The 26,560-nt window shown below is 40.2% G+C and overlaps 3 protein-coding genes and 3 long non-coding RNA genes across 7 annotated transcripts; 1 reads left to right on the forward strand and 5 right to left on the reverse strand.

The window, feature by feature from the left end:
• Positions 1–4,882: 4,882 nt before the first annotated feature.
• Positions 4,883–13,384, reverse strand: LOC131235459 (uncharacterized). 2 transcript variants are annotated; one of them, XR_009166141.1, is made up of 3 exons: positions 12,772–13,384; positions 12,500–12,620; positions 4,883–5,149 (listed from the first exon to the last, which is right to left on the reverse strand). It is a non-coding gene; the product is annotated as an uncharacterized LOC131235459 (long non-coding RNA). The 2 variants fall into 2 exon arrangements; XR_009166142.1 differs by having other exon boundaries at positions 5,147–5,229.
• Positions 12,474–14,182, forward strand: LOC131235460 (uncharacterized). The gene is made up of 2 exons (XR_009166143.1): positions 12,474–12,583; positions 13,407–14,182. It is a non-coding gene; the product is annotated as an uncharacterized LOC131235460 (long non-coding RNA).
• A 512-nt stretch (positions 14,183–14,694) lies between these two features.
• LOC131235076 (uncharacterized) lies at positions 14,695–16,515 on the reverse strand. The gene is made up of 3 exons (XR_009165922.1): positions 16,285–16,515; positions 15,688–15,770; positions 14,695–15,270 (listed from the first exon to the last, which is right to left on the reverse strand). It is a non-coding gene; the product is annotated as an uncharacterized LOC131235076 (long non-coding RNA).
• A 640-nt stretch (positions 16,516–17,155) lies between these two features.
• LOC131235314 (large ribosomal subunit protein eL13z-like) lies at positions 17,156–17,701 on the reverse strand. Its single transcript, XM_058232457.1, has one exon. It carries the CDS (start codon positions 17,699–17,701, stop codon positions 17,303–17,305), a length of 399 nt encoding a protein of 132 aa, XP_058088440.1. The 3' UTR covers positions 17,156–17,302.
• A 30-nt stretch (positions 17,702–17,731) lies between these two features.
• On the reverse strand, positions 17,732–18,352 carry LOC131235315 (uncharacterized). Its single transcript, XM_058232458.1, has 2 exons — positions 17,942–18,352; positions 17,732–17,859 (listed from the first exon to the last, which is right to left on the reverse strand). The coding sequence occupies exons 1-2, from the start codon at positions 18,288–18,290 to the stop codon at positions 17,816–17,818; spliced, it is 393 nt and encodes a 130-aa protein (XP_058088441.1). The 5' UTR covers positions 18,291–18,352; the 3' UTR covers positions 17,732–17,815.
• Positions 18,353–25,449: 7,097 nt separating this feature from the next.
• LOC131234637 (uncharacterized) lies at positions 25,450–26,226 on the reverse strand. Its single transcript, XM_058231562.1, has one exon. The coding sequence runs from the start codon at positions 26,224–26,226 to the stop codon at positions 25,450–25,452; it is 777 nt and encodes a 258-aa protein (XP_058087545.1).
• Positions 26,227–26,560: the final 334 nt, after the last annotated feature.

A 26,560-nucleotide genomic window follows, 5' to 3' on the forward strand; every position in this document is an offset into this window, starting at 1 on the left:
GGGCCACAACATCCGAAATTAGAGGTTTTAGGATCGCTTGGGTGTTTTACATGTAAAACAGTTGTAGACAATTCGGTCTAACCAACTAAAATACCATTCAACTTAGAAATTCTTCTCTTTCAATTTTCAATAAATAATAACAATAAGTTACATAACTTTATTAATTACATCTCTTCTCTTCCAATTGCTATTAATTGTTGTGGGTCCACGCTAAATTGGATGAAATGTTCGGAAATGAAGAACCAATCTCATCCGTCAAAGTCTTCCTAAAAGAGAAAATATTAGATGTTGATTTCTCAACAAGTGGATATTTCTCTTTCCATAAAGAGGGACGATCCTTTGGTGATGATAACATCCTTAAATAAGCTCCACTGTTTCTTGGAACATCAATGGCTTAGACCCGTGTTGCAGACATGGTCTTGTGTATGGGCGTTAATCCAAGGCTCGTTATTCATCACATCAAATAATATTACCAATAGGTAGGTTTAAAAATCAAGTCAATCTATGACTTGGGTGGGCCACACCACATACAACATTTGATAGGGTTTACCATCCCATTAAAACATTCATAATCATTTATTGGGGCTCACTGAGATGTGGTTCACACATCCAGCCCATCCATTATGTGTGTCCCACTTGGATGAGGGTTCAGACCAAGTTTCAGCCATATCCAAAACTCAGATGGGTCCCACCAAGTGTTTTAATATATGTTTTAGGCATGTCTTTACATGGTTTTAGATGGTATGGCCCACCTGAGTTACGTATATGGCTGACTTTTTAGATGTCCTATAACCTAATGGAGACCCATCAAATGCACAGTGTTGATGTTTGACACACATCTCGGTGGGGCCCACACATCTCGACCCGATGGGAAGTTCCCATGAGGTCAACCTTATATATATATATATATATATATAGGAAAGCCCCACCATGATCCGTGTCGAACATCCACACCGTGCATTTGATGGGTCCCCTTTAAATTATGGAATATCCCAAAAATCAGCCGTATACAGAACTCAGGTGGGCTAGACCATCAAGGGCTGTCAAGTTGGATTGGGCCCATTTATGTAAAACTACAAGTTTGGATTTGAAGTTTTGGGGCCATCACTCGGCCTCTATGGTAGGCCTCACGTACGAGATATGAGTAGGCCACTACCTGAAACTTTTAACCTACAACAATGATTGGAGATATAATATTTTATCTGGGTCAAAGTGGACCCCATACAATCGTGGAGTGGAACTAAAAATGGGGCCCAACATAGCTATGCAGATATTTCCATGCAGAAATTTGAAATGGTCATGTTGGGCCTCATGCCAAAAATCGTATGTGTGCGTCCAACGGACCACACCCTTTGAGTTTTGAAGGCCACACATAGAGCTACCAAGGGAACCTAATGGCATGCCAAAAGGTGGCCCCATCTGATCGTGGGACACGCCCAAAAATGATCAAAGGTCATTTCTGTACAATTTTTATGTACATCTGTAAGTGCTAGAATGTATAGAGCATACATTTGTTTGTCAAATTTCGCTAAGACAAAATAGCTTATGAAGTGGTCCGCCTAATGTGGATCAAGATGAAAAGTTCAAGACGTAACTTCAAGTCATGAAAGTTCAAAATCTACTAATTAAGTTCAAGACTTTATTGAAATTCAAGTAAAGAAGTAGATCAAGATGGAAAGTTCAGAATCTACTAAAGTTCAAGTTCTACTACACTTCTAGTAGAAGATCAAGTTCCATCCTTAAGCTCTATTGAAGATTCAAGTACCATCTAAAATCATGTGAAGACATGACTAAAACATATAAAAGCACTTGGTGGTGGGACCCACCTGAAAATTGATGCGCCTGAAACTTGGTCTGACCCCTCATTTAAGTAAGACACACATAATGGATGGGTTGGATTTGTGAACCACATCTCGGTAGGCCCAACAAATGATTATGAATGTTTTAATGGAGGGTAACCCCTATCAACTTTTATACGTGGTGTTGTAACGCCTAGGATTTCGAAGGCCGATTAGATACTCGACGCCTTATATCCCGAGTGTCACTTATGCTTTGCGGAAGCAGTGTTCTATAGTTCGTTTTACCTGTCATTTGAGCAATTCATGGAATTAAATTAGACTATGCAAAGTACTCTAGAATAAATGTAAATTATAACGTAAGTAAATCAATCAAGAAGTAAAATATGTTTATCCAGAGTATGAGACTACAATTAAACAATATATACGGTTTTAAAAATATAAAATATATCAACTCAAAAATCTCTTTGACGTCCTGAAAGTGTCCTACATCGGCCCATCCAACTACTAGAAGTACGAGGAGTCCTCCAAGTCTGTGTGAGCCTCATCGAACGCATTGGATTCCTAGTACCTGTATGTACGAAAGTGTCCAGTTAGTGTTTTAAAACATCATCTCAAAGTAGGAGTGAGTAATTAACTCAGTGGTTCCATTAGCATTAAGTTACACAAGTTATCAGTTCCATAGGTGCAATTAATGAAAAGTATCTAAGCACAAAATTCCCAGATATTCTTATTAATGCTCATGCACGGTGATGTGATATGGTGCATGCCCTCGCCGTCCAACACTCCTTCAAGTGACACCATCGAACGTTCGCATATGTCCAACATTCCTTCAATGCGACCTCGACTGCCGAGTCGTCAACCTAATTAATACAATATGATCATGAATATGTTAGTCAAGTATTTAGTTATATCCATTCATCCAGCAGGTTTGGGGAAACTAGGACATGGGCCGTCCTATTTTGCCATGTTATATTAGTTAAAGGGCGGTCATGGACCGTCATTAAAGATGGACGTTAAAAGGACGGTTATGGACCGTCATTAAAGATGAACGTTAAAAGGACGGTTATGGACCGTCATTATAGATGGACAACAAAGTCTGCTATGGACTGAGGTGATGCTGACAAACCATCTAAAACACTGACGGTCTGTGGCCGTCGCGAGCGTTCAGTTAACATCTTGAAAAAGGCAAAGGCTACAGTAAAGCCGTAGCTAAGTATCTATGGCTACGGTTATCATCTGTAGCATGTTCGTAGCAATTACTACCATACTATATCGCTACAGATTAAATCTGTAGGTACATTTTCCGTAGCTCAAATGTACATACAGCTACCGATTATATTTGTAGCTAAAACTACAACAAGAGCCATAGCAATAGGCTAAATGAGCAACAACTACGGTTTCTAGATCAAGAGTAGAGGTGTGCATTTGTGACCCGATCCGGCCCGTTCCGAACAGAACCGACGGCCAAGATCGGGCCTGATCGGGTTGTGGTTTTCAGATCTGATTTTTTTCGGCTCGGGTCCGGATAGACCTCTGTCCGGACCGACTCGACGCGTATACCCGAACCGATGGGACCCGAACCGCACCGAACAGACCCGAACCGATAGGCGAGCAGGTAGTATAAAATATATTTTTTATTTTTTACCATAATTTTCCTAAAAATAGATGGATGATGTGGATAAAACATATAGATTGTATAAAATATGTTGATCTAAGTCATGAGGACCCAGATGAAGGGAAAAAATAAATACCAGCTTGATCGAAAACTTTTATGGCCTACATAATGTTTTTAATGGTCAAAATTTATTCAACACTGTTTTCTATAATGTGGTCCACTTGAGATTTTAATATACCTTTTTTTTTTCCTAATGACTTAAAACTATTTATAAAAATAGATGGAGGGCATGGATGAAATACATACATCATGGTGGGGCCCATAGAGTACGGACGTCCGGTAGCCAGGGGAGTAGCCAGTCCATTTCCAGCGTACAGCTGTAATACGTCTGGCAAGGAGGCGCTCCTTGAGCGCCGTGCTATACGGACGATTCAAAGGAGATCAAAGTTATGGCCCCCACAGTGATGTATTTATAATATCTACACCGTTCATATGCTTTTAGAGATAATTATAGAGTATTATGAAAAAAAAAAAAAATATCCAAAGATCATGTGGCCCACACCACAAATAGCAGCAGAGAATAATTTTCACTGTCAAATCATTTGTGTGGTCCACTTGATAGTTAGATCCGTCTTATTTTTTGTCTCAAGCCTTAAGACGAGGTTGGAAAATGGATGAACAGTTTTGATATAACACATACCCTATGATTAGATGTACAGACCTTACTCACTTGGCTTAAGAAATTACCTAGTACAGCTCCGCTTGCGTAAAAGGCAAGTACTTTGAATCTTTGATTTTCGTGCACTGCACGTAAGATTTAATAAAAACGCTCGTCGCTCGGTACGTTAGATTGAAAGTTCTTTCATACCCATGTAGGGCCCACCTTGATGTGTATGTTTTATCTAAGCCGTTCATCAATTTTTACATATTATTTTAACCATTGAGTATAAAACGTAGGTATATTAAAGGTTAAAGTAGACTACACCACATGAAACAATTTAATTAAATTTATATATCCGAATTCTACTCAACCCGATTCGACTCGGTTTTCCTAACTGAGTTGGACACTGTTCGAGTCACGAAAACCATGCATCGGATCTGTCCGAATCATGTGACCCAGATCCGGCCACAGATCGAATGGGATTCGGGTCAAGCCTTTAGAATTTCGGATCAGGTCGAGTTGAACCTAATCCGATCCGACCAGAACCGATGCCCAGCTCTAATCAAGAGCAATAGCCATAGCAACGTCTATTTTTAAAAAATAAAATAAAATTATATTACTATCAAACAAATTTGAATCCAAAAATCCAAAATTGGATTTGGGTTTTGAATTTCTACAGCTGAGGCCCTATGAATTTAAAAATCCAAAATTAAAGTTACCGTTTTCTAACATTTGAGAGCTAAATTCAAAGAAACAAAACAACCAAATGCTATTTCAAATTCAATCTTCCAGAAAGAAGGGAAAAAAACGGAAAGTGAAAAAGAAAAACCCACTTAGTTCTTTGGAATCCTTACCATCAAACTTGAGTTGTGTTTCAAGATCATGGCTCCCACTCGAATCACCTCCACTACTGTCATCAGGCTGTTTATCAATCAACCGCCTCCTTTTCTTGGTCATCGCTTCTTCAATAATTCAACTCAACAAACATCAAAATACTATCAAACAGATCCCAAACCAATTTCCTAAGAAACCCAACTTCAATTCAATGAAATCATCAATGAAGACGGGAGAATTCTGCATGAAAAAACATTAAAAAAGGAACCTTTTTCTATGGCACTCTTGCTTTGCACCAAGGCCTCAACTCTTCCGGTAAGCTTCCATGTCAAATAATGAAATATGAATAAGCTTGAAAACCAATGAAGGGGGCAAAGATAAAGAGGGTTCGACCGCTACAACAATTGCCTTCACTGCCAACTTCAATACAAATGAATGCAATTGATTAAATTAAAAGCATTTTTGACGCAGGACAGCCCTAATTATGATGCATGCTCATGGACACAATTAAACAGCGGAAATAAAAGGAATAAATGATCTAAAATTCTAACAGTAATCATCATAACTGAGAAAATCATAAAGGAAACATGCAATGGAGCGGGCCATCACTACAACCACGGGTTATGGAATTCAATTACTACTTGGGTTGGATCCGGCGAGGGATGAGACCTCCCGATCTTGCATGGTCACACCCAATCGATCAATGAAGATCATTAATCCGAAGAACCAAGAAGTTTCTCGGATTAGGGATTTGAGAATTTGAGGATTTAGGGTTTAGATCGGTTCTCAAGATTTTGATCAAAGAAGGATTAGCCAAAACTGAAAAATAGAAGGAAGAAAATTATTACCTTGAAGAAGTTGGAGGGGCACAAGAAGAAATTAGAAGAAGAAGATCAAGGGGAGAGAAGCACCATGAGAAAGAAGAGAGGAAGGAGGCAACCAAAGGGTTTACTTTTCATTAATCAATAGTTGACATTCGTGTTTAGGGCTTTATCCCACTTAAATAAGCAAATAAAGACATAAAATTACTAAAATACCCCTAGGATAAGCAAATAAAGATATAAGATTACTAAAAGACCCCTAACTAAGTCAAAAAACGCGCAAATAATATAAGTATGGGAAAGTTTGGGCACTCGATCTTCTTTCTCCAATCTTCCTTCACATGTGTCTTCCCTAAGTGGGGTCTTCTATATGTCCAATCACATGTGAAAGGTCTTCAGCTCCTCAATATTCGTCTATCCACAAGGACGGCACTTGTGGTTGGTGCTTTCTTCGTTGATACACCTTGAATGTACCTGTGTCCGCATCAATTCCCCTCGGGTGAGAAAAACTCGACTCCGACAAGTTGAAACTTTTGTAGCGCTCGAGTAGATATGAATCAATACCTTGCAATGCGTTGCCCGACAGCCACGTAGATTCAGACGATGGTTTGTTTTTCCACCTGACAAGATACCTTTGGAAACCCCCATCTCTCGTGGATACTATCTCATCATCCAAGATTTCTTCAATTGCTTCTTTATGTGTAATGGGTGGAGGAGGTGGTAGAACGGGTTGGGTAGCAAACTCAAAAAAAAGCCATGAAAGGGACGATGTATCAACAATGGGAGTATGGGCACAGACTAAATCTTCCACATTAAAAGTTGGATTACTGCTCATTTCAGGTGGAAGGTCAACCCGATACGCGTTGGACCCAACCTTTTGTAATATCTTGAATGGTCCAGCACTACGCGCTTGTAATTTCTTTGCAGATCCTTAAGAGAATCGCTTTGGCCTTATTCGCACCATTACATAGTCTCCTTTTTGAAATTCTTGCACTTTACGATGAGAATCAGCTGAAACTTTATAATCATCATTGCTCTTATTTAACCGCTGTCTAATATGTGTATGCAAATCATGAATATGGCGTGCGAATGCATCGGCTGACTCAAAAGACCTTTGGGTAACAGACATAGGTAAGAGATCTATGGGCATTCTAGGTTTATAACCACTTACAATTTCAAAATGACTCAACCTTGTAGATCTATTAACTGACCCATTATAAGCAAGTTCAGCAGTTGGTAAAATTAGGTCCCAAGTCTTAACATGTTCACCCACTAGACAACGTAGAAAATTTCCAAGGCTACGGTTTACCACTTCAGTTTGACCACCTGTTTGTGGGTGGTAAACAGTAGAAAATTGCAAACGAGTTCCCATAATGTGCCACAGTGTCTTCCAAAAATAGCTAGTAAATCGAACATCATGATCAGACACTATAGTTTTAGGTAACCCATGGAGACGCACCACACCATCAAAAAAAAGACGAGCAACATGAGACGCATCTGACGTCTTCGAACATGGGAGGAAATGAACCATTTAAAAAAAAACGGTCCACAACGAAAAAAACGGAATCGTGCTTTTTATAGTCTTGGGAAGCCCGAGCACGAAGTTCATACTAATGTCCTGCCATGGAGCATGTGGCACTAGCAATGGCATGTATAGCCCGGTATTTTGCTTTCTTTGCTTTGCCAGCTGACATGTTCAACACTGCCCTAAAACTTTGGCTACATCTCGCTTGAGGCTTGGCCAATAGAAACGATTTTCCACGAGGGCAATGGTCTTATCAAGACCAAAATGGCCAGCTATCCCTCCTGAATGAAGCTCCCAGATGAGGAATTCACGAAGGGACATACGAGGAATACAAAGTCTGTCTCCCTTGAAAAGAAAGCCATCTTTAAGAATATATTCACCCATAATATGCTGGTCACTAGAGAGCGACGCGTAAGTACCCCCAAAATCAGGACATATAGGGTATTCATTTTTCAGTTGCTCAAATCCGACTACCTCTACACTCAAGGAGTTGAGCAACACCACTCTCCTACTAAGGGCATCCGCTGGTTTGTTTTCAACTCTGGCCTTGTGTTTCAAAACATACGAATATTCCTGAAGAAACGCTACCCACTTGGCATGCTTTGGGTTGAGTTTCTTCTGAGAATGCAAATATCTCAAAGTCTCATGGTCAGAAAACAAAACGAATTCTTGCGGTAGGAGGTAGTATCGCCAATGTCTCAGGGATTACACTACTGCATAAAATTCTTTGTCGTAAGTCGAGTATTTTTGTTTTGCCTCATTCAGTTTCTCACTGAAATAAGTCACTGGGTGTCCTTCTTGACTCAACACTCCACCTATACCGACACCAGACGCATCGCACGCTACTACAAAGACTGTAGAAAAGTCAGGTAGACGCATGACAGGAGCTTCCATCATCTTACCCTTAATTTTTTTAAAAGCCTTGACAGCGGCTTTAGACCACACGAACTCTCCCTTTTTCATGCACTCGGTAATGGGAGCCATGATCGTGCTAAAACCCCTAATGAACCGACGATAAAAAGTTGCTAGGCCGTGAAAACTTCACACCTCATGAATGTTCCTTGGTTCTGGCCACTCAACTATGACCCTGACTTTTTCAGGGTCTGCGCGCATCCCTTCAGATGACACTATAAATCCTAAGAACACAACTTGGTTAGACATGAATGCACATTTCTTAAGATTAGCGTACAACTTTTCCTTCCTAAGGACACTACAGACCTTCTTTAAATGTTCAAGGTGTGATTCCTTAGTGGTACTATAAATAAGAATATCGTCAAAGTACACCACTAGAAATTTTTCTATGAACGACCTCAAAGTTTGTGTCATCACCCGCGTGAAAGTACTGGGTGCGTTAGTCAAGTCGAAGGGCATGACCAACCACTCATACAGCCCATCTTTCGTCTTAAACGCCGTCTTCCACTCATCTCCTGGGCGTATACGAATTTGGTGATATCCACTCTTGAGGTCTATCTTAGAGAATATAGTGGACCTGGTCATCATGTCAAGCATATCATCAAGTCTAGATATAGGGAACCTATACTTGACAGTAATTTTATTTATAGCACGGCTGTCCACACACATGCGCCACGTGCCGTCTTTCTTTAGCGTCAACAATGCAGGCACGGCACACGAGCTCATACTCTCTTAGATGAAACCCTTTTACAGAAGCTCATCAACTTGCTTCTTCAACTCTGCATGCGCTGCAGGGTTCATCCTGTAGTGAGGAAGGTTCGGTAGAGTAGACCCTGGGACAAGATCAATGGCATGCTGTATGTCCCTCATAGGTGGCAACTCATTCGGTAAGTCTTCAGGAAATACATCATTGTATTCCTTCAGGACCGAGGTCACCTCACAGGGCAACTCTGATGGAACCTCAGGTGTAATTTCTCTAGCCACAAGGGCATGCACCATAGAATCCTCCTTAGCCTCTTTTTCAAACTCTCTTGCGCTGATTATATGTAAAGACTTAGGTTTGGATTTTCTCATTTCTCTAGGCTCACTTGCCTTCTCATCCTTCTTCTTCCCTAGTGTATTCTCAGGTGGCATGGGATTAAGTTTGATCTTTTTACCATTATACATAAAAGTATACGCATTCGAACGGCCAAAAATCATGACATCATTATCGAATAGCCACGATCTACCTAGGATAACATGTCCCACATCCATAGGTAAAACATCACACCACAGGGACTCTTTGTATGACCCAAACTCGATGGGGATTAAACATTGCTGAGTGACAGGTAGGGATGTCTTGTCAACCCAAGAAACTTTATACGGGTCTGGATGAGGTGTAGATTTCAGTTTTAAGCGATCTAAGGTGCTAGTGGAAATCACATTCTGACAACTTCCACTGTCCACTATCACCTTACAATTCTTTTCACCACACTTGGCAATAGTGTAGAAGATAGTGCTTCGACGCCAATCAGCACTACTTCTAGACTGAGCTAACACACGCCTGACTACTGCAAGCGTTGCTTCTCCATCCACTTCTTCATCAGTAAGTCATCTTTCAGGGTGATACTCTTCAACTTCATAATCACCCTAGTCATCTGCACCCTCGTGTGGCTCGCCTATAACTAAGGCTCTCCCACAATTCTTCGTAGGACACTGATTAGACATGTGGCCAATGTTGCCACACTCATAGCACCTCACTTGGCTCATGTTACTAGGACCGGCACCAAGAACCCCTTTGCCCTTGTCCTCCCTAGGCCTAAGCGGAATGGTCGCCTGTGCCCTAGGTTGACTACCAATATTAGGTCTAGTTCCTTGGAAACTAAATCTAGCACTGGAGTCTCGGGACTCAAAACGACGAACGACAAGAGCCTTCAGATATTGTTCTAACTCCTGCACGACTTGATATGCTTCATCTAAGTCCGTTAAGAGCCGAGTAATAAGCTCGCGCTGAAGATTCGCACAAAGGCTCATCTTGAAACGCGAGAGCGTTACAAGAGGGTGTTCTCGGATATCACATCGCATCACATACTCTTCAAATTTAGCGATGTAGTCAGCGGCAGGCATTGACCCTTGGCGTAAGGATTGTCATTGGTCAAGGAGCTTCTGACAGTATGAGAGAGGAAGGTACTTCTCCTTTAACTTCTCTTTCATCTCAAACCAATGTGTGATAGAGGCTCTACCAACTCTCTCTATCATACGCTCGGTGTTAGTCCAGAAGAGCTTGGCTTGACCCACAAGCTTCATCTTAGCAAACCGCATTTGACGATTTTCTGACATGCCATACCACTCAAAGTAGTGGTCCATGTCAGTAACCCAATCAAGGAACGCCTTGGGATCCAAGCGTCCATCAAAACTCGGGGCCTCAACTCTCACACTCTTCATCGCACGCTCATCTGGATCATAACGGTCTTGATGACCATATGTGGCTCGTACCTCTCGCACCACACCACGACCGTTACCACGATCTCTATCCTCACTACCACCACGTGTGGCAGCGCGTTCTTCAATGATTCCTTCCACTTGGGAGTGCGCATCTTCCCCTACAGCGGGGTTTTCCTTTTGGGATGCCTCTAGTTGCTCCACCTTAGTCATGGTAGTGGTAATTTGGTTCTCAAGGCGGGCAAACTCATGCCTTTGACCCACTTCTAGAGCGGTTATCTTTTGTATGAATTAAGCAAGTTGCTCAGATAATTGCTCGTTATTCATGGTAGGTTGAAGTCCGAAACCTCTACCTCTTCTCGTGGGCATACAATGAAGACTTGAACCAAACTCTACCTAACTAGACTACTAGGTGTTATGACTTTCAAGATGAATGCGATGAATGCAAAACTACTATAAACTGACAAAATTAAGTTGAAACAGGAAACAACTCAAATCTGGAAATTTTCCAGATTAGGAACTTTCTAAACCTGGAACTTTCCTGAGTTAAACCTAAAAATCAAAACCCTAATTTGATAACTCGATCTAGACAAAAACCATGCAAGCCCTAGCTTTGATACCAAATTTGACGCAGGACAGCCCTAATTATGATGCATGCTCATGGACACAATTAAACAGCAGAAATAAAAGGAATAAATGATCTAAAGTTCTAACAGTAATCATCATAACTGAGAAAATCATAAAGAAAACATGCAATGGAGCGGGCCATCACTACAACCACGTGTTATGGAATTCAATTACTACTTGGGTTAGATCCGGCGAGGGATGAGACTTCCCGATCTTGCATGGTCACACCCAATCGATCAATGAAGATCACTAGTCCGAAGAACCAAGAAGTTTCTCGAATTAGGGATTTGAGAATTTGGGGATTTAGGGTTTAGATCGGTTCTCAAGATTTTGATCGAAGAAGGATTAGCCAAAACTGAAAAATAGAAGGAAGAAAATTATTAACTTGAAGAAGTTGGAGGGGCACAAGAAGAAATTAGAAGAAGAAGATCAAGGGGAGAGAAGCACCATGAGAGAGAAAAGAGGAAGGAGGCAACCAAAGGGTTTGCTTTTCATTAATCAATAGTTGACATTCGTGTTTAGAGCTTTATCCCACTTAAATAAGCAAATAAAGACATAAAATTACTAAAATACCCCTAGGATAAGCAAATAAAGATATAAGATTACTAAAAGACCCCTAACTAAGTCAAAAAACGCGCAAATAACATAAGTATGGAAAAGTTTAGGCACTCGGTCTTCTTTCTCCAATCTTCCTTCATATGTGTCTTCCCTAAGTGGGGTCTTCTATATGTCCAATCACATGTGAAAGGTCTTCAGCTCCTCAATATTCGCCTATCCACAAGGACGGCACTTGTGATTGGCGCTTTCTTTGTTGGTTCACCTTGAATGCACCTGTGTCCGCATCAATTTTGTTTGATGCAACAAACATAAGGTATTCATAAATGAATAGTTTTCATTGCCCACCAAACAGCAACCCATGAGCCTAACAAGATTCCTATGTTGAAGCTGAGCCACAAATGCGACCTTGTTCATGGAAAAATATTTAAAATTTCCTAGAACTTCTGTGAAACATGTTTATCACCATATACACTGCAAATGGTCACAATAATTTATATGGAGCACATGGATAGGCCACATCCCATAAATTGTGTTATGTGAATATTTCCTGTTGAATGTGGAATGATGGCTACCATGGTCCATTTGCCTTGACGATTGGGCTATATGAACCATCCATATGACGACATCAAATCAATGGCCCTGATTATGGATTCTTGGTAAAGCTTTTTTAGTGCTTGAGAATATGCAATGTGTGCATGGAAACCTAAAAAATATTGAGAAAATTACCTTGCAAACAATGCAGTTGTTCCCAACAGACATGTCAGCAAGGGAGCAGCACCTAAAAATAAGTTTCGAGCTTCTTTCTCAAGCGTGCTCTTTTTTGACTTGCTGGAATGTCCTCGGGCATCTGCATACATCCATGGAAAGGTATTAGCCAAACATTTGCGTAAATTTTTTTTTTCTCAGAAAAGAACATACAATTATTAAGAAAACAGCAACATAGTGACATATGAAACAACAATTCCAGGAAGTCATATTCTTGAGAGAGATCTGGTTACCTGATTACGACTTGTTTGAAAACATAATGCAATGAAAGGGGGTTCAATGACCAGAATGCTGGTAAAAGTTGCATGAAACTGCTTAACGAGAGCTTGTGGGCATGAATCTGGCTGTGATACATCATCTTTTTCTCCTGATCAACTGATCAGAATTTGGCATTCTCTTACCTCTCACACTGTGAAGCATTTGAACTACATCCACCACCATTTTCGATTCTCTTACTCGCATACAAAACCATTGTTTCGGGAAATTCCATTATGGACTCTCATTTCTCATCAAAACCTGTAAATCTTTACTATTTTCCTCTGAAAATCAGGCATCTTATCAGAATCAGCCACTACTGCGAAAGGTATGGTTGAATGAGTCGGCCTAGAATTATCCTGATCCATGTTTAGACTGGGTTTCAGTATAAGCTTTGCATACATGCATGCAAAAGCAATTGCCAAACAATTGCCAAACATTTGCGTACATGCATGCAAAAGCAAAAGCAATTGCCAAACATTTTAGATATAGTACAAGATAAGGAAAATCTCATGGATGGTGAGGATTGAAAGAAATTGGGCTCGGCACTATAGCTTTCACTCTCGGCCGTCTATTAAACGGTCATGATCCATGATTTTGGAAAACACAATAGCAATCACCTTGCCCAGATGACTCACAGCCGTCTATTAAACGGTCATGATCCATGTTTCCAATTTTCCATAAACAAGACAATTCATGAACCCTGTCAGCAACGCAGACAAAGAAAACTTAAACAGACACCCCATAAGGCAGGATATATTGATAAACAAAGACTAATGGTTAAAAAAACATTTCAAGACAGAAGGATCCTTGGACCTCGAGTTGCTGCAATGTGGCTCGATAGAAGCAGTCGATGACATATCTGCAGCAGAGACAATTTCTTAGTAACAAGAATCTCCTTCAGCCTTTCTTTCTCTGTCCAACTTCCTCTCATTCTCTTCAATGGCTCTCTTTGCTTCTCTAGCTTTCTCCCACTCCTTTTTCACTACTGCTTGGCTCACTTCACTCCAAACCAAAGTAGATTCACTTGGAAACAATCCCTGTCGCAGTGAAAAACGACATATCTCTTATGTTCAAAACCATAGTTCTAAAACTGACTGACTTGATTCAAAACTCAGCTGAGTCAACTCGATTCGAGCTGAATCTCTAGGAAACTCAGTACCATGCATTACACGATTGCAACTTGGTAAGATCGTCGAGTCGCTTGATCACTCACTCATATTGTAATTCAATTCATAAAGACTACCAAACACCAAATTGTAATATAAAACATTGTGGTTTTGTACTATCTTTCCCCCTGGCATGCCACTTCTGTAGGATATTCTAGCTAAGAAAATTGTAAACCAGCTATGATGAATATACCCCAAACCAAAAAAATAAAAAAATAAATCAGGTTGATCTACTCACCAAGTGGGCCACACCTGGATGTAGAGTTAGATCGACGGTTGTCCATTGATTCCAATGGTCTGGCACATCTGATGAGTGGCCTGGCCTGATTTTGGGGCCAGGTGATCTTCATGGTGGGGCAATTTGGGTGTGTGCCATCGAATCAAATTGCAGCTATTCACATTGAGGGTCTGATTGCCAAATTGCAACTTGTTACCTTAAAGTCAGATTAGAAAGAAACCCAACTGCAATTTGAGGGCTACCTCCTCACAATGATAATTTGATTGGCTTATGCATCCGAACGGTGAACTGTTTGGCACAAGGACAAAAAAAAAGTAATTAAAGGAAACAGAGATTTAAGACTTATGGGCACATGCACGGACTATAGATTCAAACGTGCTTCATCAGCTTCCACCTACAAAATAGAAAAAATAAGAGTTCCAAAAAAAAAAAAAAAGGATCATACAAACGAAGGTTATTTTTTTTATTTTTTTATTTTTTTAAAAAAACTTACAGTTATTTCCTTCACAAATTCAAAATTACCCAACTTTTCCTCATAGAATACGTCCTTCAAATCTGACAAATTTTGAAAGCAAGGATCACTTCTGAGAATTAAGTTTGAGAATATAAACAACTTGAGCAGTACAACAAATTTGAATGAGTATCACATTGTAGATAAAGCACCAAATAAGATTTTGGTTTCATCCTATCATTTTATACAAAGTACAGAGTCCAGGCCACAGCTCACCTGCTTGTCTTCCAAGGTACTGATTTTTCCATCCCGAAACAAGAGAAGTGCAATTAACATGAATGATCAATGTCACCAAGTAGGACTATATAAATTGAACTTATCTTCTCCAGAACAAAAACTCACCAGCACAGTAGCTAGTTGTTCCACTAATTATCAATGTCACTATGTAGGACTATATAAATTGAACAACAACAAAATGTAGTTTGAGCATCCAAGTGTGGAATTCTCCAGACAAAAAGGTGGAAATGGTCTAAAAACTCATATGAATGGAATACCTTCTCATTTCCAGAACTACGGTGCATTTATGTCAGGTGACTGAACAATTGTAGGAGGAAGCCTTCTGCATGATACAAATGAAATAAACACAATTAAACCCTTGTAGCATGTTTGTATACATATAACATATCTATATAACATAAATAAATAAATAATAAATCACAAAAAAAAATAAAAATAAAAATAAAAAATGAGATGATGATGCAACTGTTGCCCAGGCCCAGAAGTCAGTGTGATCCAGTAATCAGATGGCCAATACATGTAGGAGAAGATGGATATATATACTCCTAGCCATATCCCAGAGAGAATAGGATTGGACTTCAGGAACCCTCACACAAGTAGTGGCCTGCCAAAGGAAGAGTCAGTAGCAGTGGTCTACACTCAACAAAGTAAAACTCACAACAATTGGATAGTCAAACAGTTTGTCTCATCATCCACATTGTGGCCCACCATATCAACATAATCAAGACAGTTTCATCACCAACTATGTTATTGGAGAAAAGTGCAGGAAGCCATCTGGATACTACTCTTTATGATCTCCGGACTGTTGATCTGGTGGTGCTTCTGCATATGCATTATGGCAAAAAAATCAGCCAGATCTGTCGTTCATTTGATCCAATTCGTTTTTCTTGTACATGTGCTAGTGTGGCATATGTTTGATGCAGGGCAATTGATCTGGTGCTGCTTGCGCATATGCATGGCCCAAAAATCAAGCTGGACATGTCCTTGGCTGAGTTCATGTATAAGATGGTTGAGGAAAAAAAAATGTCCAACAGTCCACACCCTTAACATACATGTTCCCCCAGCTGATGACAGGACTGTTCTGATTTTTGCACACAACACATGGTGGGGCCCACCAAACAAACGGTGCATATGCAGAGTTGATTCCTGATAACCACCCCTGTGAGCAGCTGTAGCAGTTTTTGCCATCCCAACACCCCCAGTTACAAGAACTACTCTTTCTTAATTGAAGATAATTCAAGTTTGCATAAATCTCCAAAAACATATCTATATGAACATAGTAATGAGAAAGAAAGAGAAATCAAAGCAAATGTCTCATTGAAATCCATGCCCATACCACTGTTTAGGCACATTTTTCAGTTAGAACTGGTTGTCTGGATCGCTTCCAACAGAAGTTCAGCAGTGAGAGGCTTCACCAAAACAACTCTACTGCAGATTCAATTTCACTGTGTTCCTCGCCATCCATCTCACCTAAAACAACAAACCACAAATGAAAAAGAGATTGATTTCTAGTTTAGAACTTCTCTAAGAACTAAGGCATGTCTGAAAACATGGATTCCACGCCAAACAATGAAAAAGGGAAAAGTTTCAGTGTGAGGCATGGTGTATTAGAGAATCCTCCATGTCTAGAGCCTTGGCAATTTGGAAAGGGATTATTTCTATGAAGTCAAATTTTGTTGACGGAATGGGGTTTGCCCTCGGGAATGGGGAGAATATTAGTTTTTGGGACGACATTTGGGTTGGTGAAGAGTCCTTGCAATCTTTGTTCCCGAGAACTGCTCGCCAGTCCACAGTTCATGACAATCCAGTAGCGCCTTGCTTTTCAATTTGTAGTGAGGCCGTTATGTGGTAAACATGTGTGTGATCTAATCAATCCATTCAAGTGGCACAATCATGTAAATGCCCTTGTTTAACATGAACCTGAACCAGAACCACTGGAAACCAAGGTCCAAAGACCCAATGGGTACCAAAGGATAGTTGAACCCAATCAGTTCCAGGTCCAGGTTCTCAGAAACAGACCCGAACCCAACCTGTTGACAGCCCTACATACACTGTGTATGGCATGTACATACATATGTCCACATAAATGGGTATGCGGGAATGTAAGCATACATTTTTTTTTAAAATTTTAAATTATTTTTTTTTAAAAAGCAAAAGCTCAGACAGGCCTACATTTTTCCTCCAATGTATGTGCTAGGCGCCCAACAAAAGCTAAAATGGCAAAACTTTCTCAAACAAGCTAAAATAAGTACTTGCAGACATTTGAAAACCAACATCCCCCTGCAAACTGGAAAGCAGAAGAATAGCATCATTTCTCTCTGGATACTTTTAAAAGTGACGTACCTATGTCTCTTCTATTTCTTCTCTTCCTTCTCGGCTTCAGCAGCCTTCTTCAACCTTACTCCCATGTGACGCTCATTCATCCGTTCCAAGCAAAGCTTCTGATATGTGTTGAATGACTTCATTGCCTCGGTCACCTTAACAAACTCAACTGTTGGCTTCTCAAGAGTGATGGGCATGTATGGACCCTGGACCTGGGTAGCTGAGGCCAGCTCCACTGCACTAGAATCTCCATTCTTGAATTTGCCAGGTCGCCTTGGGAAAATAACCAGCTTGGCCTTATATTCTTTCAATCTTTGAACATTGGCTTGAAGCCCTTCCAATGATTGATTCTTACGACGGTGATCGACAGCAATCCCTGTTGTCATGGACAACTTCTTTGGAATGTAAGCATACATGGTATGCCTGTGCATGTGCATTTAAATACTGTGGGATATGTATGTGTCTGCATCAATGCATCAGCATAGACATGCGCATAGGATGCACTGCATCCAATTCCACACATTTCATCTTCATTCCCGTTCAATCTACTTATAAACATGTGAAATGGAACGGAGATCGAACACCTGCTCTGCGAAAGAAAGCAAGGAAAAGCAGTGGCGATTGTGTAAAGTAGGGAAATGTGGGGAGAACGGAAATAGGGCATTTTTTACCTTGGTCTTCTTCATCTTTGCTATCACCGTCATCTTCACCGTCGGAGTCAGCGTCAACGGCCTCATCATCGATGAACTTCATAACTTTGGGCCTTTTCTTTCTTCGAGAACCGGATTTTTCTGCAGCATCGGAGGATTTGGAAGCGGATTTCCTCTTCCCTGTGAAGATTTCCCCGCTATTTCCTTTCCCTTCAGCGCCATTTACTTCCAATCGATAGAAACTCACATCCCAGAGTGAGAGAGGTACTGAGGGAGGGGTTTTGGAGTGGAAGCAGGGAATTGGGAGAACAAAAGGACGATTACATGATCGTGTACAGGAGCTGGACGTGAACTTTTCTATACAGCCCATTTCCTCCCCACCGTGTACAGGAGTGGACCGGGGTTTTGAGGGGTTTGAGGTAAAAAGGGTTTCAAGGGCTTCCAAGGAAAACGGTTTCGAGAGAGAGACAGAGAGCGGTGAGACGAAGCGGATTGCGTACTAAGTGCGCTTAGCGTACTGCGTAAACTCTGGGGCCCACCATTATTTATGTATTTCATCCACTCCGTCCATCCATTTTAAAAAATAATTTTAAGTTTGCAAGCCAAAAATGAAGCATATCCGAATCTCAATTGGACCACACGACAAGAAACGGTGTGAATTGAGCCTCTACCATTGAAAATTTCTTGGAGTCCACGGAAGTTTTAGATCAAGCTGATATTTATGTTTTCTCTTCATCCATGTCTCTGTGATCTTATGAACAGGCTGGATGATAAATAAACGTAGCTGTGGCACCTAGGAAGGTTTCAATGGTGGAAATCATTATTCCCACTATTTCCTCTGACATGGTCCACTTTAAATTCCCATATGCTTCAATTTTGAACCCTAAAAGTAAGGGAAGAAATGGATGGACGGTGCAGAAGAACCAAATACATTTCTCGGTGGGCCCAAGTGACTTTACTTGGTAGGATAAAAGGTTACCAAGGTAACTCGGCACGCAATTCCATTTGGGACAGTATAACTCATTCATGTTTAGCCAATGGTTGGTGCTCTATGGGCCCTACCATGATGTATGTGTTTTATCCACGCCGTCCATTCATTTCTTAATATCATTTTAGTGATTAATCTAAAAATGAGCCAGATCTAAATATCATGTGGACCACACGATGAGAAATAATAGTGATTGAATGTCCACCATTAGCAACCTTTTGAAGGCCACAAAAGTTTTGGATTAATTTGATTTTTGTAGTTTCCCTTCATCCAACTCTTCTTTACATTATCAACAAGTTAGAATGCAAATAAACACTATTAAAACCTTATGACGAGCTCTTTACAATTTTTAATGGCAAAGCACTATATTACCACTCTTTTCGGTGGTGTGGTTCACTTAAGATTTAAATCTACACTTTTTTTTTATACCCCGCCCAAAAATGGATTGAAGAAACATATGGACGGCATGGATATACAATACATCATCAAATTTTCACTTTTGTTATTGAACTTTTCGAAAAAAATAAAATAAAATTTCAAAATACAAAATCTTAATTTCTTTTTCAAAAGATTTTTATTTCAAAGTAGTCAAAATTTTCACAAATTTTTTAATATCTTCAATTTTCTATTTCAAAATATCATTTTTTTTTTTTTAGGAAATCTAATTATTTTTACAAATTATCAACTTTATTTAAAGTTCTTAATTTTTATTTTTATTTTCAAAATCTAGATTTTTATTAAATCACGGTGTTTTTTTTTTTTCAAAATCTTAATTTTTCTCAAACTTTGTTAATTGTTTTTCTAAGCTTCTCTACTATTTTTTTTTTTTTTGCAAATTTATAATTTTTTTTAACTTCTCAATTTTCTTTTTCAAAATGTCAATTATTTATCAGTATCTTGTTTTTTTTTTCGAACTTCATTTCCTAAAATCTCGTTTTTTAATAAAATTAAAAGAATGTAGAGTGGGAAACTAAATGGAAGGCTTGGATACGTAATACATACATCAAGGTGGCCCCCATAGTAACCCCACGTTAATGCATGCTCTACCTTGCATGAGGTAGTTAGGGTAGTGGAAGGGTAAGGCAGTTTTAGGCCTATAAGACAGCTAATGACCGTCTCTAATTCAGTTGGTCTTTGACAATCTCAAATGACCACTATAAGATAGCCAAAGACCGTCTCATATGCAAATGATCTTTGACCATCTCAGACGACCACTATAAGATGGCTAAGGACCGTCTCTAATGCAGACGATCTCTAAACATCTCAGATGACCACTATAAGATGGCTAAGGACCGTCTCTAATGTAGACGGTCTCTGACGGTCTCAGATGACTGCCTATAAGACAGCTAAGGACCGTCTTTTATTCTAGACGGTCGATAACGGTCTTTTCTCCACAGTTACCGACGGATTTTGATTGTCTTAAATGATTTGTGGACGTTCACCATTTATAAGACAATTTTGGTTAATATTATAGATGGTTAAGAGCCGTCTGAAATTTTAGAGACGATTCATAGCTATCTTTAAACCAAGGGATTTTAGAGACGGTTCACAACCGTCTCAAAATTTATCTTATTTTTCCCTTTTTCACGTAGTGGAACATAGTGTAACCCTAATCACCCCGAGAATGTCTCAGTGATAGAAGTTCATGTCACATCATTTCTATCCACTATCCACTTCGGGTGCAAATTAGCTAATTACAGGTGAAGTGACGTCACTATATTTCGTGGGCCCTACCATAATATATGTTTTGTATCCACACCTTCCCACCCATTTGGAGAGATCATTTTAGGGCAATATCCAAAGAATGAGTTAAATCCAAAGCTCCAGTGGTCCCCAGCACAGAAAACACTGTGGACAGTGACACCCACCATTAAAAAACTTCTAAAGGCCACAAAAGTTTTATGTCAACCTGATATTTGTGTTTTCTCTTATTTCACGTCTTTTTTAACTTTTGAACAGGTTGGATTTCAAATAAACATTATGGTGGGCCTCAGGATAGTTTCAATGGTGGGAATCACTCTTCCCATTATTTTCTGTGGTGGATTTCAAATAAACATTATGGTGGGCCTTAAGATAGTTTCAATGATGGGAATCACTCTCCCCACTGTTTTCTGTGGTGGGGTCCACTACAACTTTTTATCTACCTCATTCTTTGGCTCATGCCTTAAAATGATATCTCAAAATGGATGAACGGTGTGGATACAATACATACATCATAGTGGGGCCCACAGAACTTGGTGACGTCACTTCAGTAGCCGACTCCCTACTCAACCTGTCAGTATCTAATCGCGTCCATCCACTTCCATATTAAAAGGCCTAATGGACTCCAACACTAGCTGGACGCGGATCAGCTATGGATAGGTTACGTCACCAAGACACCCAGATCCATAGCTCAAGTGGCAGACTGAGTGAAAGATACCTCGTTTCAACACTGAGGTCTTGGCATCGATTCCCTAGTGGGGTGGCTAATAGTGAAGTGTGATCTGACAATGGGTGTACTAACAAGCTAACCCAAAAAAAAGAAGTTACGTCACCAAGTTCCATGGGACCCACCATGATGTATGTGTTATATCCATACTATCTATTCACTTGGAGATATCAATTTAAGGCATGAGACAAAAAATGAGTCAGATCCAAAGCTCGAATGGACCCACCATAGAAAACAGTGGATAGAGTGACGCTAACCATTAAAATTTTCTAAGGGCCACAAAAATTTTTGATCAAGCTGAAAATTTTTTCCCTTCTTTCATGTATTTCTTAACTTATGAAAAGGTTGGATCTCAGATAAACACCATAGTGGACCTTAGGAAGGTTTCAACGGTGGGCATCACTCTTCCCACTATTTTCTATGGTAGGGTCCCTACAGATTTGGATCTTACTCATTCTTTGTCTAATGCCCTAAAATGATCTCTCCAGATGGATGGCTAATGTGGATACAACACATACATCATGGTGGTACCATGGAACTTGGTGAAGTTACTTCAGGATTAGGTCTAGCTACTACTCAACCTCTAGGACCGTTGGTGTCTAATCCGTGTCTGATGTCAGCCTCTGTTCCCATGCTTTGAGGAGCTTCTCTATGATGTGGCACCCAGAAATCCTCAACTGCCCTTTGGTTTTAATTCAGGTGGTTAGATCTTTAAAATCCACACCGTCTATCTGTTTTACTAGCTCATTTTAGGACAATTCAAAATTAAAGCATATCAAAGATAAATCAAGTGAACCACACCACAGGAAACAGTAGGGATAATGTGTCCATAGTTAAAGCTTTTCTAAGACTGGGGGTCATCTTGATGGATTTATTTTATATATATATATATATATATATATATATATATATGGGAAAAGGCACTATGCGCTCAACCTCACGAGTCTGTCCCATGAGGTGGAGCTGTGTGGGCTCCACCGTGATGCATTTCGAACATCTACCCCTTAGTCAGATGCAACATTCCATCGTGGGCCTAGGTCTCAAAAATCAAGTCAATCCGTGACTTGTGTGGGCCACACCACATACAGAAGTGGGGAGGGGTCGTGCACCATTAAAACATTCATAATCATTTTTTGGGCCCACCGAGATGTGGTTTGCAAATCCAGCCCATCCATTATGTGTGTCCCACTTGGATGAGGGTTCATACCAAGTTTCAGCAGCATTCAAAACTCAAGTGGGCCCCACCAAGTGCTTTTATATGTTTTAACGATGTCTTCACATGATTTTAGATGGTATGGCCCACCTGAGTTCCGTATACAGCTGATTTTTGGGATATCCCATAATTTAGAGGGGACCCATCAAATGCACGGTGTTGATGGTTGACACGCATCACGGTAGGGCCCACACAGCTCGACCTCACGGGAGCTTATCGTGAGGTCGATCACATAGTACCTTTTCCCTATATATATATATATCCATGTTGTCCATTCGTTATTACTGCTCATTTTAGGTGATGAGTTTAAAAATGAAGCAAATCCAAATTCCAAGTGGACCACACCACAGGAAACAGTAGGGATTCAACGCCCACCATTAAAAACATCTTGCAAGCAACAAAAGCTTCGGATCAAGCTGATATTTAACTTTAATGGTGGATGCCCAATCAATATTGTTTCTTAGGGTGCGGTCGACTTGAGAGTTGGGTCTGCTTAATTTATGAAATTATGCCTTGAAATAAGCTTGAAAAGTAGATGGACGGTGTGGATATATCAATGTGAGCCCCGTGGAGGGCTGCACTGTGTTTGTTCAGGGCCAACCGTAGTGTTTGTGAGAAATCCACCCTGTCCATCCATTTTTGGAGATCGTTTTAGGACATAAGGCAAAAAATGAGCGAGATCCAAGACTCAAGTGGGCCATACTAAAGGAAAATGTGGGTAAGGAAATTCCTACTGTTGAAACCTCCCTGAGTCGAAAGTGATGCTTCAATTGCATCTATACTGTTCATAGCATCATTCCTACTGAGATGAACTGAAAACCCAAATATTATCTTGATTTAAAACTTCTATGGCCCCACGAAGATTTCAACTGTGGACGTTCAATCCTCACGTTTTCAGCTCACTTGAGTGTTGGATCCATCTCCTTTTTGGCCTCTTGTCCTAAAATGATATGGAAAAATGGATGGACAGGGTGGATTTCTCAAAAAAACCATGGAGGCCCCACCTAGGTTTCCAGCACAATGCTTTTACAGAAAATGCGTGAGAGAGAGAGAGAGGAGAGAGAGAGCTGGTGGGGTATTTTAATAGAAATTGGATTGCTACTTAGTTACTCGGTATGCTCTTATCATTCTGAGTAAACTCTGTTGGGCCCACCATGAATGTATGTGATTTATCCACGCTGTCCATCCATTTTCCCAGCTCATTTAAGGGGTTAAGACCAAAATTGAAGAATATCCAAAGCTGATGTCGATTGTACCACAGGAAATAGTGGGAACCCCCTAGTGATGTTTCTTTGTCATCCAACCTGTTCATAAGATTAAAAAAAGCATGGACGAAAGGTAACCTTGATCTAGAACTTTTGTGGCCCTCAAGAATTTTTCCACGGTAGACATTCATTCAATTCACACTATTTCCCGTAGTGTGGTCCATTTGAAATTTGGATATATTTTATTTTTGGGCTCAGGCCCTTAGATTATCTGATAAAATGAATGAAATGAGTCGATAAAATATATAAATCACGATGGACCCCACAGAGTTTACTCAGTATGCTTCCGCTTCCATTTTTGTTAGGTAAAATAAGGTGGGCTTGCTCTCGTAAATGGGCCATAAATGGGTCGTACAGTCGCAAATTTCTCGTACCGCGGGAGCTCACCTGCGAACCAGTTCATACGAACTATATACCAACTTTTTTGAGAACTCATCATATCTGATGAGTCTCGAAAATCTAAACGGTCCACATGAATCAGAACCTCATGAAACCCTTGGTATCAATTTTTACTTTCAACAAAAACTTCGGTCGGCAATGAAAAATGTAAACAGTTTCTTCCCTTGATTTGAATTTCTCTTTGATATAGCCCACCAGAATTTAGATCAGGGTGAAAATTCACAACCTATGGTTTCATGGATTCCGCATCTTATGGACCGTTCAGATTCGACACCCATGACACGTGCGCAAAGGTGCGCACGTGCATAGGTGCGTAGGTGAGCATGCCCCTCTCTCTCTCTCTCTCTCTCTCTCTCTCTCTCTCTCTCTCTCTCTCTCTCTCTCTATATATATATATATATATATATATATATATATATATGGTATCCTTGGAGGATTTATTTTTTAAGCTTATTTACGGTTAGGTTTGCCAACCCATTCAAGTGGGCCCTACCGCAATGTGTATGTAAAATTCACTCCGGACATTAGATGCAGTATCCCGCGTTAGGCATAGGGTCCAAAAGTCTACGCTATTCATGATTCAGGTGGGTTGCACCTTGACCTATTTTCCAAACAAACACATAGCACAAACAGTGAACTAGCGTTAAGTTCACTGATTGTTCACTGGTTTCGTAGTGAGGCACTCACCACCCTTTACATGGTGTGAAAACTTTGTGGTGTCCACCATGATGTATGTGTTTTATCCACGTCCCATCTATTTTTCCAGATCATTTTAGGTTTGAGACCAAAATTCAAGTATATCCAAAGTTCAAGTGGACCACCCCACAGGAGACAATGGGAATTGAATGACTGCAGTTGGTACACAATCCCATGATCAACGGATCGGTCTGAGCATGAGCAAGCAATCTACATAAGTGGTCTGGATTACCTGCCCTAACAGACCCTATCACTGTTGTAAACCATGTCCCAAAATTACAATCCAAACTACAAAGAAAACATGCTCAAGCAATCTACATGAGTGATTTGGATCCCCTGCCCTAACAGACCCTATAACTGTTGTAAACCATGTCCCGAAATTACAATCCAAGCTACAGAAAATTTTGGTATGAATTTTATACATTTATTTTCAATTTGGTTCCTTTGTTTGCTACAGATAGGGATTTCATATTTGCCTATTATTCTAAAAGTAAAAATGAATTTTATTTTATTTTTTTAAAGAAAGAATAAATAAAAATTTCAAATTTCTTCTGACTGTTGAGGCATCTCGAACCGGCAAAGCGGACAAACATGGTTAATCTCCAACCATTGAATTATGCATTCAACATCAAAAATATGTGAGCACGGCATCCGTATGACCTCCATCCCTGTAGAGAACTCATTCAGACAAATTGTACACTTGATTTCCTTGTTATCTCCTTTGTTGAATGTCATCCTCTTCAAAGCTTCCACTGAAAATCTTGATGCTGGGACCGCTCCTGCCGTCCTCTGATCAGCCAAATCAACTGATTCTCTTAAGACATGCGCTAGTGTTTCTTCTTCATCCTCTTCATCCTCTTCATCTTCTTCTTGAAACACATTCAAAACCTTAAACTCAGTAACAACATGTACCATCTTCTTTCCAACTTCATGGGCTTTGTTCGCAATGTCAGTAATCTTCAAGGCCACTGATTCAAGACAGTCTAGATGAATGTTCATGTATGAAACCATCTCAGTAAGACGGCTTTTACACATCTCAACTTGCAAGAAATAGCGGAGCTCGTAAGAGAACGTCTCCACCTCCCTACAAACTTCTGTCTCGACATGATTCGCCCATACGTCTACCCACCTAGAACGTTCTTTCTTGTGAATTTCCATCGATAGGGTGGGTACTTGGGCTTCAGATGGTATTTCAACTGATTTTTCATGGATACTTGGCCAATAAAAACACGTGATATTTCCATACATTGACATGTAGGATTCATCAACGGGGAAAGGGAAGTTGAACTCATCGTCGGACGATGTGTCGACGGACATGGTTGCTGTTGTGTATTCACCTGAATTCATGAGTCGAGAGAAAGACAGGAAAGAGAAGTTGGACATTCAAGAGAGAGAGTAAATAGGGTTAGGAAAGAAGGCTTCTCTTCTTTATCCATACACGTTGTTTCTAAGTCCACACGCGTTTATAATTCAGCCAATGCACCCCCGCAAGGACGCTGATTTCCTGCGAAAGCCTTTCGCTGGAAGCTCCTGCACTGAAACCCTAGTTGAGGCTCAACGTGATATTTTTGAGAAATCTAATCCGTCCATGCGTTTTTTGAACTTTTGAGGACTCGAGACCAAAAATGCTAAGGATCCAAGACTCAAGTGG

Source organism: Magnolia sinica, chromosome 19 (genome assembly GCF_029962835.1).
Source record: "Magnolia sinica isolate HGM2019 chromosome 19, MsV1, whole genome shotgun sequence".
Lineage (NCBI taxonomy): Eukaryota > Viridiplantae > Streptophyta > Magnoliopsida > Magnoliales > Magnoliaceae > Magnolia > Magnolia sinica.